This window comes from Camarhynchus parvulus, chromosome 20, assembly GCF_901933205.1.
Source record: "Camarhynchus parvulus chromosome 20, STF_HiC, whole genome shotgun sequence".
NCBI classification, from domain to species: Eukaryota; Metazoa; Chordata; class Aves; order Passeriformes; family Thraupidae; genus Camarhynchus; species Camarhynchus parvulus.
In genome coordinates, this window is record NC_044590.1 from 8,074,402 (window position 1) to 8,090,535 (window position 16,134).

At 41.1% G+C, this 16,134-nt stretch overlaps 1 protein-coding gene across 1 annotated transcript; it reads right to left on the reverse strand.

The window, feature by feature from the left end:
- Positions 1 to 775: 775 nt before the first annotated feature.
- Positions 776 to 11,741, reverse strand: LOC115912166 (protein-glutamine gamma-glutamyltransferase 6-like). The gene is given in 13 exon segments (XM_030963575.1): positions 776 to 926; positions 1,954 to 2,078; positions 2,757 to 2,920; positions 3,877 to 4,194; positions 4,858 to 5,100; positions 5,196 to 5,299; positions 5,669 to 5,793; positions 5,795 to 5,805; positions 6,061 to 6,241; positions 6,385 to 6,510; positions 6,755 to 6,873; positions 10,701 to 10,940; positions 11,528 to 11,741. Coding segments are annotated over 13 exon segments (2,121 nt in total).
- Between the last annotated feature and the right edge of the window lie 4,393 nt (positions 11,742 to 16,134).

Consider the following 16,134-nt stretch of genomic DNA (forward strand, 5'->3'; position numbering starts at 1 on the left):
TCCTTGTCCTCATGACCTTTCACTGGTGGGCAAGAGGAGTTATTCACCCTGTGCTGCTGGGCTGCCACACTATTGCAAAACCCTCCCCGTGCTCTGTGGAGCCTGGGACTCTGTCAGGCTGCATAAGAATTAAGTTACTGTTTTGAATATGTGCATGAGTTCTCCGCTCTGTGACAGGCCTGTGCCCACGGCTACACAAATACTGCCAAGCATCACTTTTCCCATCTTCCCTAGGCTTTTTCCTCCCCATTCATGGAGCTATAGGTGTCAAAAATACATATTAGATATTAGGTGAACAATGGAGGAAATGTTCCATTATTCTAGGTTAGTGGCTTGTGAAATGAAGAAAAAAATCCCTTTTCCTCAGTCTTGTGATTTCTTGTACTACCCCCATAGAATGTATAAATCATTACAAAACAATACAGTTGAGAATGATTTTTATTTATTGCTGACAATTAGAATGTGGTCAAAAGGAGATTGTATTAATTATTTGAGGGAAAAGTCAAAACTGGGAGCTTAACAGAATGAGATTTGAAAATAGTGGAACTATTTCTATCAAGAAGGGGCTGAATTTTTTTCTTTTGTCAGGGGGTGGGAGGGAAGAGAAATACAATTGGAGACTAAATAGTTAAGCACCATGAAAGCAGACTTGATTCTATTGCGATGTAAGAGGTCATCATTTTTTGTGCAAAGTTCCTTTCTGTCACCACTGTCCCTATACAGAGGAGAGTGTCTTGCTGTGTTAATGCTGAAATGGAAGGCTGATTCCATCACATTATGCAGGGGCTACTGCAATTGTTACAAATCCCTTAACGTGTGAAAATTTGTCACAAGAGAAGTCTACTTGCAGCTGTAAGGGCCCAGCCCTCCGAGGTGTGAACTCAAAATAAATTTTTGATCTCTCCCTCGGTGCCAGTCGTGCCAAACTGAAAAAAAAATTAGAAAAAGAAAAGAAAAAAATTAGTTCAGGCTTGCATTGTCTTTTATAAGATTCCCAAGAAACAGAACTGCAGTTACTTGAGACCCAGCCTTGGGTTTTGAGAATTACTTAGGGTTTGAGGCTTTGTGTAGACTAAGAAATGAGAAAGGAGAGAACCATCTTCCTTTACTCTCAAATGGAATTATGGAAAAGAGAGTTGCAATGTCACAGCTTCGTCTTAGGGCTGGATGCAAATTTGGATAGTCAGCACAAACTCAGAATAGAAAAACTTTGACGTCAAAGGTCAGTGCTCTGTCCAGTGCCTGCTTGGTTCATATCCATTTTGGCAATAATGATTTTTCTAATGGCCATTGTGCTTTGGTTTGTATCTCCTTTTGTCCTAAATTGGCTTAGTCTTTTACTGGAATAATGTTTTCCTTTTTCTTTTATGGATTATTAAGTCCAAATAGTTCCACAGACAAAGCAAGTCAGGCTGTTTTACAATAGAAGAAGCTTTAGGAAATACAAACTATTACTCAACACTGAGCTGATCCATAAAGCAGCAGAGTCCAGAGGAAAAGAAAATAAAAAACAATAACAAATTGCTTTTATGTTTTGAAAAGGCAAGTTTTTTCTTGCTTTAAAGCAGAACAGAGAAACTTTTTGTTTGGGCTGAACCAAGGGGAGTGTCTGACTTGTTTGCTTAACCTAATTATCTTTGTCATATCAGGGTATTGTATGTGAAAATAAAACCAGAACGCCAAACTGTAGAATAAGCTGCAGAGAGACAAAAGAATTTGACATGTGCATTTGCTTTCCCAGGAAAAAAGAATGTTAGCAGGTTTGAGTTGTTAAAGAAGGTCTATGTGGAAAAGACACCACATGATTCAGGAATCATATGGCGTCACTTTTGTTTTCAGAAATAGAAAATATGAAAAAGACAAGTGAAGTGTGGTTTTTTCCTTCTGTTTGAGAGTCAGATGTGCTGTTGGTGGTGTTGGAGGCAGTGAGGGATTGCTGCAGGTTGCACTTACTTGATCTTGACCTGCTGGTTCATCAGGGTGACGAGCAGCACGCAGCGGCTGACGGGCTCCGGGAGGGGGTTGGCGTAGGAGATCTCCAGGGACACAGCTCTGTTCACCACAACCCTCTGGGGCACCTGAGGGACAAAACACCTTTCTGGTCACTCCCTGGTTTATGGTTCTGCTCCCTGGAGTCAGGATTCCGTGGAGCTGCAACTGGCATTTAGGTGGCAAACATTATCTTTCCTCAAGTTTGAAGCTGGATGTGGCTCAGCTCAATAGGGCTGTCCAGCTGTCTGCAATATTTTGTGCATCATTTCAGTGAAATAGAGCCCTGGCTCTACACAGACGTGTCCCACAAAACCTGTCTGATCTTTTGGTTGCTGAGTGGCTTTTTTCCTTTTTTTGGCACATCATTGATTGGGATTAAAGTGCTAAAACAATACGAACTGGCTCTAGCACTGGTTAGAACTAAGGGTTTAAATCTGAATTTTGGCAATGTTCTTCAAGGACAACACAAGCACTTGCCAATACATGGAATGAAAACAAGTACTGTGGAACATAAGGCAGTGGCTTGTGACTGGGGAAAAAGAAGGTAACAGAGCTGTTCTGAAAAATGGGGCAGATTCAGGCCAAAGTTCAGAACTGGCCTCTCACATCCTTGCATTCTCAATTCAAGCAGGCAGAATTTCGGAACAACATCTGAAATGGCAACCTAAATGTAATACATTTATCCCCAGATTCTCATCTTAAGATCTGAACTCCAGAAAGATCTTTTAGCATCTATTCAGAACATCAGGGAGAAAATTGTTCACCTTAATGATGATGTTTGTGTCCTCTAAAATGATTGTCTTCTCCACCAGCAGCTTCAGCCCGTTCGAGCGCATGACTTCACATAAAGCAGTCACTTGGATCCTTTTGTCAGTGGTCAGATATTTTCCATAATGAGTATAAGGGATCTTTACCCGGATATGCTTCCCTAGAATTCAGAGATATATTTAGGAACCATTACATTTTCAAAGCAAGCTAAAGAGAAAAGAGTTATAGTGAGGGGTTTCGTTAATTACTGAAGAGAAAAAAGATGGCAGTGGAGTTTGTTTATATTTCCTTCTTGTGAGACTGATTGTGTATTTCCCTCTTCTGGTGATCCTTGCCTACTTTAACTCATTTGACCCATACACTTTTGAATAGAGGATATTGGCCTGAAACTGAGGGAGTCTGCTTATCTGCATTTCACTGGATTCCTGGCCTTTTGTATTTCTTATGATTAGAGGTATAACTATTTTAATCTATTCCCTCCTTATAACCTTTTTATTTTACCTCAGTCGAGAAGAAAGTTTGGGTCAAGTTTCACAGAGATCCTTTTCAAGTGACCTGGTCAGCTGCTCATTGTAGTCCTACAACTTTTCTGCTGTGTATGGGAAAAAATGTTAATCTTTGTAGCTCCTGGGGATGAAAAAGATCTCTATAATAATTCCAATAGTCTTAACTCTTCAAAAGAGAGATAGAGTTTCACTGTAACTTTTAAGCTTTTTTCTAGTTGATTTCTTTTCGTGTGCTGCCTGTTGGGTGCCAGAAGGCACACATCAGACTTTTTATACTTGTTAAGAGTAAGATGTGTTCCTATGTAATAATCAGCACACACACACATGCACATATATATACATATAGAAACCATGACACACACACATAGTGCTCCTTCTGGAGCTATAACATAAGTGTAGCCTCCTATGTAACATTTCATGCGACATTCACTTAGTGCTTGAACTAGTGCAAATTTTCAGAGGAAAAGAAATAATGTAAAATGTACTCATAAACAATGGGTAACTGCACCAAAAGCTGATACAGGTATGATACTGATGCTTCTTCCTTCTAGTTGCCTTCCTGTGGCTGGGAGCAGAGCTATACTGGCTCTTTAGGGACATGAAAAGTTACCTTGTTTAGGACCAAGCTCCACAGCAGTGGCTGCCTTCAGGATCTCTGCCACTGCTCTCCTTGTGTACAGGATGGTGGAGGCACTCATGTCCACCCTGATGCTCTTGCGGTCGGAGGAGAGGTTGTTGAGGACCAGGACCAGGTTAATGTCCTTGCCAAAAACTGGAGGTTCAGCCAGCTTGAATTTCCCAGCAATGCCAGGGTTTCTCATTGTCTCTGAAGATCTTCCCCCAGGAGAGTCTGTGCGTCCTTCTGTGACACTTATTCCCAATATCTTACTCAAGGCCTTTCTATAGACTCGTCTTTCCTCAGAAGAACCTGGTGGAAGCAGAGAACCAAGTAAAATTCTACTTTTGTTGCACATGCACTTTCTCTCTGTAAAGGTTTTCAGACCAATACAGGATATCAGCATCACTCAGAAATATGCAATACCTAAAAGCTCTCTGTATCTTCATTAAACCTCCATTCAGGTTTTTCACAGGGGATATACCATGGCAAGGTGAATAAATCACTAAAATGAAATATGATGCATTTGTATTTGTTTAGAAGTGAGATTTCTTTTTCTCTGGTCAGAACATGCAGTAATGTGCTAAGTGATACTCTGCTGATCTGATGGCAGCCAGCCTCTGTATTAAATATGGTTGCAGTAAAACACTGAGGAGTGAAACCCTGAGGGTTTGTTTGCCTTGGGTAGTAAAATGTATTTTATAGCCCTGTTTTGTGTATGCATTAAGTTTTACACTTTTGTGGAAGGGACTAAAGTATATTTTGTATTATCCCTTAATAAGGAAGCTACTGAATGCACAAACCCAGAAATATAACACCCATTGTATTGAGACTAATCGGAGCACACTGGCAGAAATATTTTCTGAAGGCAGGGGAGAGATGCTTAAACCAAGCAGGTTGTCTATCCATGGCAGCTTTCCAGCACCAAGGATTCAGTAGGCAATAATAGGAGATAATTTGTGCTAATTCCTCTACCTTCTGGATATTTGTAGTTAGCAGTGACATCCACACGGCCGTTGCTGCCCACAGCTTTGGTGCTGATGGACCTGCCAATGATTTCAGTATCACAATAAACCCTTTTCTTGCTTCCATCATTGTACACAATCCATCTGTTGCAGTCGGCGTTCACCTCTGAGTACACAAACAAGGTGTCGTAATCCAGGTTGACTTCACCCTCTTTGATGGCTAAGACAGATGCAGGGCCACACTGAAAAATTCCTAAAAATGTAAAAAAACCCCATAGGTTAAACTTTATTAGTTGTGCTCAGTTTGGAGAAGGACTCTTAAGTCAGGCTGAGACCTCAGGCTGTTACCTCTGCTTTGTTCTTGTGGAGTTGCATCTAAAACCTGCCACCCATTGTATGCCCTTCCCAGGTCTGGGCGAACAAACCAGCTTTCATTCCAGACATGATAATCCCTGGAGACAAAGAACAATGTCTAAAAAGAACAATAATATAGAGTAGTCATGCAAATTTCCAATTGGAGACAAATAGTGAATTTTTTTAAAAAAAATTTCTAAATTCTAAACTGAAGCACAAAGTGTCAAGTTACAGTACCTCTTTCAAAGGACAGATTTACTGTCTGCTTTTGAGGTATAGACCTCAGGGCAGGGAGGGGGAAAATAATAAAGTATGTTGTTTGTTTGTTTTCCAAATGGATGTCTGCAGTATTAATTTGGATGGTTGTTTTACATTTTGCCCACTCAGCTGCTTTTGAACTACTAGTGTTTTTAGGTCTCCTAGATTCTCTCTATTGTTGTTGATGAAATGGAAGAAATTATATTTACCATGTGGAATCCTTGCTGATATTAAGACTCCTTCCAGAGCTGTCATAGTACTTATCGATACTCAGGTTTCTATCCACATCATGGGCAGAGTTAAAATTTGAAACCAAGCGAGTTGGAATCCCCAAGGCACCTCAAAACTGAAATACATTTTATAAAAAAAACAAACGAGCAAGAAATGCAACAGAACCCACACAGCTTTATGATTACAAATTACAAATTACAAGCTTCAATGATTACAAATATCTGAGAAATGAAGTGTCTAAATAATTTGTGATTCTTCAGCATTTATGGTCTTCACAGTGTTGTTCCTTTTGTAGAAATTATTGCTTTGTAGTTTTGATAAAACCAGAGGTCCCAACATTTCAGCCCAGCCCTCTGTCCTGACAGCTTACCTGTGCACATGACACCTGCAAAAACCCAGCACTGGCCGTACTGGACAGGTCTGTAGTTGTCCTGGCGCCATTTCTTGAGGATCACCACGCTGCCATCCCACCTGGAGGGGTTCTCATGCGAGTGGAAACTCCCTTGCCACTTCCCCAGGAGAACTCCATTGTCGTTATCATTTCCATTGATCTAAAGAGAGGCCAGCAGGCAGAACGCACAAAATGAATTGTCTGCAATGCACTGTATGCAGCTCATTTATTGCTCATGGCTGAGCCTCAGAGGTGCTTTCTGCTCACTCCTGCGGGGCTGGGGTTAAGTTGTCCATTCCTTACCATAGAACTGATGACTCTGCCCAAGTATTTGGGATCTCCCCTTCGGGACACATCCATGGCTGGGTCCTGACGGTAGTACAGGCTCAGATCAAGCATGGTCAGACAGATGTTTAGGAGGTCTTGAAACTGGGATCAGATAAGATACATTTTTAAGAAAATGGATGGTTTCACAAGCGGAATGAAAGGAGATTTTACTGCAGTTCCTCCCTTCTGAGATATCCCAGCCCAAAGGTGATAGGGACAGTGGGGCACACTGTGAGCAAACCACAAGTAAGGCCACCCAGGTTGGTGCACTTATTATATAAACAGCAAATAAGAGAAATGCTGTTGGAGACAGAATGAGAGTCCAAAGAAATTCCTTGTGACTTACCTGTCCATAATACCACCCTCTTGCTTCAATGTACCTTGCATTGCCCACAAAGATTATTCCATTTTCATTTAGAACATATTCTTGTCTCTCATTTTCATTGGACATGTAGACATCATCACCTGAAAACCAAATTGGGCAGGCTTAAAGCTGAGAATACCAGCAACCTTTCAGAAACATTTCTGTTCTGATTCAGCAAGGAGAAAACTATTTGAAAAATAGAATTATTACAGCTCCATGAAGAGGTGCAGTTCAGTGGAAATGTCTGTTATTATATATGGCCAGGGAAGGTGTGAGGGGGTGAAAGAAGGATCCACATTATATTACTTAACTTTTTTCCCCTACTTTTAGTATAGCCTTGTGTATTATCTAAATGTCCCCTGTCTGCACATTGTGTTTTTGTGATGAAGATAGACAAAAGTCCAGGCTAGCTCACCACATTTTTCTGTCTTCTCAGGGTAGTTAGAAGTGGAACAGATTGAAAAAGATTTTAAAAGAATGACACAGATGACATTTTTCTCTTTTTTCCAGATGTATTTGTCTTGTTTTAAGATTCCTAAATGAAGACCTTTGCTTGCCTGATCCAAAGTCCTATCAGGAATGTTATTAGGATAATCTGCTCAGCCATTCACTTGGAGTTCATTGCTCCTCATTGTTTTTCCAAGTTTATGGCACAGTATTTAGCTGCTATGAAAGCATTGGTTCCCACAGAGGTTTAGGTTGTTTTGGTTACTCTTTAGGTAGCAATATCTGCTTAGCTCTGCTTTTAATTCCATAATGTTTAAAGATATTTTCTGAAAGGTTCAGGATTGCAGGAAATACATGCAAAAAGATCAGCTTTTCTATTTTATTGAATCAACTTCTTCACCTTCCTATAGGAACTTCCCATCCTCCCCTTCCTGCAAATAAAAAAAATTGCAGTTTATTTTAAAAACTGTATCATGTGATATAAATCTATTTTTGTGGTTGTTGTCCACACTTTTAAAAAATAATATCATCACTGTTGATTCCTGAATTTTTGGGGTAGCATGGACATGCAGACCTGTGTGCAGTTTCAGGTGCTGCCCTTCAAGGTGTGGACCAGTTGGAAAAAGTGGGAGGAGCACTAAGAATGCTCGGCATTCCTGAAAATCTGAAGTATGAATTAACTCAGAATTAAGGTAGGAAATAAATGGGGGCAAGGAATGGGGCAAGCTTTGTAATTAATTCCAGAAATTCTTGTGAAGAGGATGGTGCAGGGGGAAATAAAAATTATTCTTGGTGTCTATCATACGTAAGATGAGAAATTATATACTGATGTCAAAGCAAGAAAGATTTGGTTAGTTAATAGGATAGAGATCTAATAGAAAGATTATGCTTTATTGGGGGGAATTGCCAGCGGAGGTGCTGGAGCTTCCCTAATGGCTGGTCATTGAGAAGGAATTCAAGACCTCTCAGGAATGACCTAAGTGTTGAACTGAACCTCTCTTAGAGCCCTGGTGTGGGACTAGATGACTTTCTAAGATCCTTCTAGCCCTGTGATTTAATTATTCTGAGCAATGTAAATGTCCTTGTATAATCACTTGAAGAACATTTTTTTCCTAAGGTTTATGTGCTCTCAATAAACCTTTATAGCTTACTAAACTAGATTTTTTTTTTTGGTCCAGAAGACTTTTCATGTATTAATTTATCCTAGTAACCCTTCACTGAACATGGTTTAATTCCTGTCATCTCATCCAATGGCATTAACATTTAAATCTGTATAACTATTTTCTCTTATACAGCTTAAGATTGCATTTTCCCTTTTCAGGGCCATTTCACTTTGTTGAAATGTGTTCACTTTTTTGTTCTTTGATTAACAAGGGCTTTCACATTCTTCATGATTTCCAGGTGATAAGTCTGTCACTGAAATCATTGTTATTTCTCCCTAGAGGTGTGGTCTTTTATTTCCTATTATAATATCTTATTTCTTCTCACCTTCTCCACTCTCTAAGGTCAGCCAGTTATTTCTGTGTGTTGTCCCAGCCCATCTGGTCATGGACAATGCTGTTTAATGTCACTGTGCCAAAGTCAGTGATGAACTTCATCTGAGTGGTTTTTCAGATGACACTTAAGGATCCACTCTCTAGTAGCTTTGCTCCAATCCCATATTTTTTCTTTCATCTCTAGTCCTGACTGTTTTCTTGTAAGTAGTTTTTATTGATATTACAGTTAATGAATTAATTTCTGTATTCCTCAGCTTAAGGACTAATCTCCCACCTGGAACATTATCTACAGACCAGATTTGCCATTTATCCTTTGCCAAGAAAATAAATTTCCCATTTCTCTTCTGCTATGATGCTTACAATAGTGGTAACATACCCTCAAACTGAATCTGCTCCTGTTTTTCAGGATCAGGGAGCTATTGCACTCTGCAGAACTTATTCAGCAGCATCCTTCATTCAGCATTAAGGTTACTCCCTTTTAACTGTCAGTAGCCAATGCATCATCTGGTAAATCTGGAGGACTCTTCCACAAAATCATTAGTTTAAAATTGTAATGGGCACAGCTTAATTTGTCTGTTTTCATCTGAGAAGAGTTTGGTCTCTTGTGTACCACAGCCATGCTGGTGTTCCAGCTCAGGAGCTGTCACATATTGTGTCCCTGCAGTGTGGTTTCCATCAATTACAACTCACACACAAATTATTTTTCAGAGGTTTCTGGGGAGGTTTTTTTCCCCCTCAGGACTTTGCAGAGATGGTCTGAATCTCCTGAACATATTTGTATAATTATTTCTGTCTTCCAGGACTTGCTGAGCTAATTAGCAGCTTTTTTCATCTTGGCTATTGACGCGTTTCTTAGTGGCTCTTGACTAACATATGGTCACGGAAAAAAATAGTGGATGATTGTGGCTACTTTTCTCTTATAAGCTGTTTGCTCACTGGGATGGCTAAGAGCTCTCTTAACACCAGGGTGTCATGCTGTCAGGCTAATCCAGGTTTCTAGACTGTTGCATAGTTGCAAAATACGAGGTTAGAAATTTGCAGCCTCAACATTTTGCAGGAGAAATGCAGAAAAGAAAAGCTGGAGCAACAAGAGATGTCCATTTTCAACCCAAAAGAAAAACATGGGAATTAGACAGGAGCCAGCAGGGTGTGCTTGTAGCCCAGAATACCAACCACATCCTGGGCTGCACCAACAGAGGGGTGGGCAGCAGGCTGAGGGAGGGGATTCTCCTCCTTGACTTTGTGAGACACCACCTGGGACACTGCATCCAGTTCTGGGCTTCTCAGCACAACGAAGATGTGGAGCTGTTAGAGCCTCCAGAGGAGGCCACAGAGCTGCTCTGAGGTCTGGAGCCCTCTGCTCTGGAGCCAGGCTGGGAGAGATGGGGGTGTTCATCCTGGGGAAAGGAAGGCCCCAGGAAGAGCTCATTGGGGCCTTCCAGTGCCTAAAGGGCTTATAAAAAGGAGGGAGAGCAATGCTTTACATGGGCTGAGAGTGCTGGGACAAGGGGGAGCTGTTATAACCTAAAAGGGGAGAGATTCAGATCAGCTGTAGGAAGAAATTCTTTAGCAGAGGGCGGTGATGCACTGGAAGAATTTGCCCAGAGAAGCCCTTGTCTCCAGAAAAAGCGATCTGCTCAGTTCTGAAGAGCCTGTGATACAGCCCCATATAGCATGTTGTGTTAGGGTACAAAGGGGGTGGCAGCAGTGAAACAGCCTGTGATACAATCCCATATAGCACATTGTGTTAGGGTACAAAGGGGGTGGCAGCAGTGAAACAGTCTGTAATACAATCCCATATAGCACGTTGTGTTAGAGTACAAAGGGAGTGGCAGCAGCTTTTTAATGCAGTGAAACCAGAATTCTGAGCACGAGCGATTGCAGCCTCTGGTGACCCAAAGAGAGGCAGCCTGAGGGAGCAGCTCTGTGCAGGCAGGAAAGCAACAAGGTCAGCTGTGCTCAAGAGCAAAGGCATTGTCACCTACCTGGGCACCAGGGGTTGAAGAGTAGCACAAACTGGCCCAGGTATCTGGAGAAGATCTTGTTGCCTGCGGTGACGCGGAGGGTGAGGTTGTACCGCCCGATGACGGCGTTGGCTGGGCTGGAAATGGTGAAGCTCATGGCTGCAGAGTCACTGGGTCCCTGGGCAGCACTCCAGCCACTGCCCCCCGCCTCAGAGAGGCCAAATGCTGCCCTGGTGCGATGGGGCTCCGAGGGGGATGGCCCTGCCAGAGAGAAGGAGTCATTGGTTTCCATCCCAGAGCGTGGTTTCAATATTTGTGGTGGTGTTTGCAGGGGTGCCAGGACGAGGGAAGAGATGAGAATCTTGACTCCATGTTTCAGAAGGCTGATTTATTATTTTATGATATATATTATATTAAAAGAAAATGATATATTAAAACTATACTAATAGAATAGAAGAAAGGATTTCATCAGAAGGCCAGCAAAGGAAATAATGGAATGATAATAAAATCTTGTGGCTGCTCACAGCCTCGACACAGGTGGCTGCCATTGGTCATCAAGTAAAAACAATTTCACGTGCTGGGTAAACAATTCTCCAAATCACATTCCAAAGCACCAAAACATGAAGAAGCTGAAGCTTCCCAGCTTCTCAGGAGAAAAGATCCTAATGAAAGGATTTTTCATAAAATGTCTGTGACAAACATTAACCTCACACTTGAAATTGAGCACATTGGGGAAGCACTAATAATTACAGGCAGAAAAATTGTTCGTCTAAATAGAATAAGGAGAGAACTACAAGAAGTAAAGATTACAGCTCTCTGAGAACACGGATCAGCTATGGGAGTGTTACCTATTTCTGTGACAAACCCCAGGCTCTCCCCATTCTGCCTTGGCCTGTTGAAGTACAGGGTGATATTGAAGGGCTGTCCTCGCCTCACGGTCAGCTCAGTGTTGGCATATCTGTCAGTGTGGTGGTTGGCTGCGTTCACTGATGGCTGCCAGCTGATGTGTGTTGGGGTCAGGTCTATAAAACACAAGAAAAGTCATGAAGAAGCAACTGGCATGAGGTCATTTGCTGTTTAGTGGCAGGGTGAGGTTACTAAGAGCAATTACCTTTTGTGGGAGGAAGTACAACTAAAAAGCAGATGCCCCATTAAATTAAGTCTATTGGTCAATAATGGAAATATTTCCTTGGGTTTTGTCAAAGAGCCCTCATACAGAGCACTTATGAGGGTTGGATGCTCTTTTACCACTGGACTTAAAAAGAAATTTAGAGGAGCAAATTGGTGTAATTTCATAATCGGCACCAAAGAAAGTGTCCTGTAGCCCCTCTATGTTTTCAACATACGTATTTTTAGGGTCACAGGAATGGCAAATAGAACATCTTACTTTTCCTGCTTAGATCCTGATGCCATTTGGCCTAGTTGCAAAGAAAAATGCATAGTGAGAGATCATCTGTCTTATATGGATGAACAAGAGGTATTTGAGGACATGCTGAAGCTTTTGACAAATCAATCCATCTGTCTGAGTTTAGCTCTGTTCAAACTCCAGCTGGACCACTGGAGTTCCTGTTCTAATAGGCAGTAATTTCATGTCATAGAAGAAGAATTCTTGCAGTGTGCTCGGAGTTCTCTGATATTGTGTCCTCCTGCACATATGCTGTTATTATGGTCTGTGGTTTAAAACCCATAAAGTGGTTCCTGACACCTCAAATGCTAAACTGCCTTGTTGGCAAGCAAATATGAATATGATATTCCTTGCAAGATTGTTTTCTCTTCCCTGTTTTCTTGCCATGCTCAAACCTGAGCAGTTATGGTGTCTTTGGGAATGCTGGGAAGCACCTTCTGTGTTTATATCTGCCCTGGGAGACTCTACAAAATACACCTGGAGCACTGTGTTCCAAGTTTTGACAAATGCTCAGGGCAAGTACCTTGGTGAAGGCTCTTCTAAGTCATTTTTATTAAAATAAGTGTCATAAGTGCAATGAGGCTGAGGGTGGGGGGAGTGGGGACAGGATGGGGACACATGACCACCACCATTTTAAAGGGAAATCAAAAGAAAACAATAATAACAACAAAAAGAATAGGATGGAAAGGATGGATTAATACCTATGCAATATTATTGTAGGGATCTTCAAACAAGCTTCTAGGTCTATACCACAGAGCTTATCAATGATATACTAAGTCAGATCTGAAACAATATATCTGCATATTAAACCACAATTTACACCTAATCCTTGAAGAAGAGGTAAGAGTAAAACTAATTTTGCAACAAAGTGTTATAATTAAATTCAAGGAAGATTTTTTTTTCTGGTAGTTTAAGACCACAATGAGGTAATGTGAGAAAGTATTGATGGGCTGAAAAGGAGAATTTTTACCATGAATGTATGGGACAACAGCAAAGTGCAGTTAGTTGCTGCTTGCCCTGCAAAGCTGAATTGTAAATGTTTTTCCAGCATTAAATGAGAAAGAACCCTGCTATCCAATTGCCCAGCTCAATAATCATCTTCATTTTAAACTTGAAAAAGAAGAGATGCTCTCAATTACTGTTTTCCTTTGGTAGGGTTTTAATGTGTCTTTGAATTCTCATCTGTAGGTTCCATGCTTACAGCTTCATTAGAATGGATTACACAAATTTTGTTAATACCAAGCATAACATATCTCTGACAAAGCATTTTAAAAATGGTACCTTTTCAAGGAATGAAAATTTCTTTTCTCCTCTATGTCCCAATATCCTCTGTTTAACTCAAAAATTATTCTCAAACAAGTCTTAATAATAACAACATTAAAACTTTGAAAATGAAATGCAAGAACAAATGACAATATAAAATTACCTTCAGATAAGAAATCTGAGCAGATACCTACAGGGCATGAATCCTGAGGAAACAGCCCTGAGTAAATACCTGCTGAAGGAAAGCAAATGACTTGCAGAACTCACCTGCCATTCCCTCAGCTTATTAGAATTGCATACAACTTCTACTTTGCTCTTCAAGGATGTCCAAGTCCCATCAATCATAAAAAGGAAAAACCCAGCAATCTTTTCGTGCTGTCAGCTGAAATTTGAGAGAAGGGAGAGGTACTTAGCAGTTGTTATTAATACCTGTAAAGTTGTCAAACGAATTAACTGGTTCCTATAATATATATCTGTCTAATGCCAGAGTTCCTACTCAACGTGGGTGTAATTATGGGAGGAGATACCAAGATTATTTACTCAGAGGAAATGCATGCTCTTGAATCCCAAGAGAAGAAGAACTTCCTACAAAGATAATAGGTGTGCCATGAATAAGTTATCTTTAAGGATGAGGAAATGGGGAGCGTGGTGGGACGTAAAAGCTGTCTGAAGGAAAAGGAGCATTTCCTGATGACTTAACTTCCAAGTTGGTTAATGTCACTTCTGGGTTTGTCCAATAGCTGTGGGTTGGTTTCAGAGGGTTTTTTTGGTCCAATATTATCCCCAATGCCCTCTGACAAATAAAATTATAAGCTCCCACTAAGAACAAGTATCTGTTTACCTAAGTTAGCTCCATATATTAGTATTTCCCATAAGTTTTATTTCAAAAAGAACTCACAAACGAATAACTTTGAGACTTTTTGTCAGCAAAAACTTCAAGCCTGTATATTTTAACAACCATGACTATATTTCTTTTTGGATTTATGAATATATTTATTTTTGGTTTTGTACCATCACTTTGTAAAAGAGTACGAGTAATAAAATTATGTAGTTTTGAAGAGGATTATCTGGTTAAGATTCTGCAGCCCCACTAATCATGTTTTATCACTCAGTATAGACTTAAAAACAAATCAGTCTGAATTTTAAGTTACAGAGTAAGAAAAACCAACTGTAATAGCAAAAGTTAAGCTCCAGCAGCTGTTTCTAAGGTTGATTTTACAAGACAGGCCTTGTACCTTTTTGAGACACTTTGCTTTCCTATTACAAAGCCCAAGAGTACTTACTAATCTGACAGTCATGCCAGCCCTATCCCAAAGCCTTTCCCACCAGGCAGCAGCACACCTGGCACAGCACATCTCCACTTACATTATAATTCAGCGGTTCTTCCTTCCCTTGGAAGTTTCCAGGATGTTCAGGCTGTCAAAGCTTCTTCCGGGAATCACCTCAAATGGGGTTTGATTGCTGTGCAGAGCTACTTCAGTTGGTCTTTTTCTCTTTTCCTTAATTCATATTCCTTGGAAACCATAAGAGCCACAAGCCTCTGATGTTGCCCGGTCTTCACACAGGGCCCTAGTGACAAACCGCATCGACCAGTTCTTAAGTTCAGGCGCTGGGTACTTACAGTGATTGCCTCAGATGTTACACATTGCTCCCACTGGCATTTGACTGTTTCCTTTCTTCTTCCTCGCTGCTCACACACACGTAATTATGTCTCAGAACACTTTTTCTGTCCTGGCTGTAACCACCTCCTTTGCCTGTGCGAGGCACGCCCACAGTGGTGCTCGCCGAGCCACCAGAGCCTCTCTAAGCCTGGCCTACATCCCAAACTGGCACCTGCCAGTCTCACCTTCACCGCAGCAAAGCAGCAGCAGCTGCTGTTGCAATCCCTTTGGAATGCAGCAGTCATGGTTCCTAAGTGACTAATGACTGAACGTTGTCACAGGTGTTTTTCCTAGCTCAAGTCCACCCACCCGCCATCCAAAATGGTTCAAAATACTTTGTCCCTCTTTCTCCCTTGTATCAGAGTCTTGGAATTGCGGTTCAATTTGCTAACTTTCAGAGAAAAAACTTTTAGATTTTATTTATCTCCTTTATAATTTTGTCTACTGTTCATATCCCCAGAGTAACTAAATCCACCTTACAATTGTCTTGTTAGTACTTTTTGCTACAAAGAGGAAAGCAATTTAAATTCCACAAAAAAACCCCCATGGCAGAATCTCCTCCTTAAGTCTGTACTGAAGTTGTCTTTTACTCACACTCATTAACTTCATGTGCAGGGAGTGTTGCTGGGGAGGGTCTGATTTAAAGGTTTCTCTCATTTCTGCTTGTGCAATTCACTCGACTTTAGCACAATCTGAGTGTTTCAAACACACAAGAGATGCAAAAAGAATTAATTTAGTGTATATCTGCGTTCTGAACTCAAGGCTGTGCTTGAGCTTGAACTTCTCTTGTGGTTTACCGTAGCCCAGAGGAGGCCATCAAGATGATCACAGGGATGGAGCTCCTCTCCTGTGAGGAAATCTGGAGGAATTGGGATTCTTCAGCCTGGAAAAGAGAATTTGGGTGATCTATTTGTGGCCTGACAGTACCTGAAGGGAGCCTACCAGGAAGATGGACAGAGACTTGTTATAAGGGTATGGAGTGGCAGGACAAGGAGGAATGGCTTCAAACTGACACAGACTAGGTTTAGATTGGATATTAGGAAAAAAATTCTTTGTGAGGGTGCTGAGGCCTTGGCATAGGCTGTCCATAGAAGCTGTGGCTGCCTTATCTCTGGAATTGTTCAAG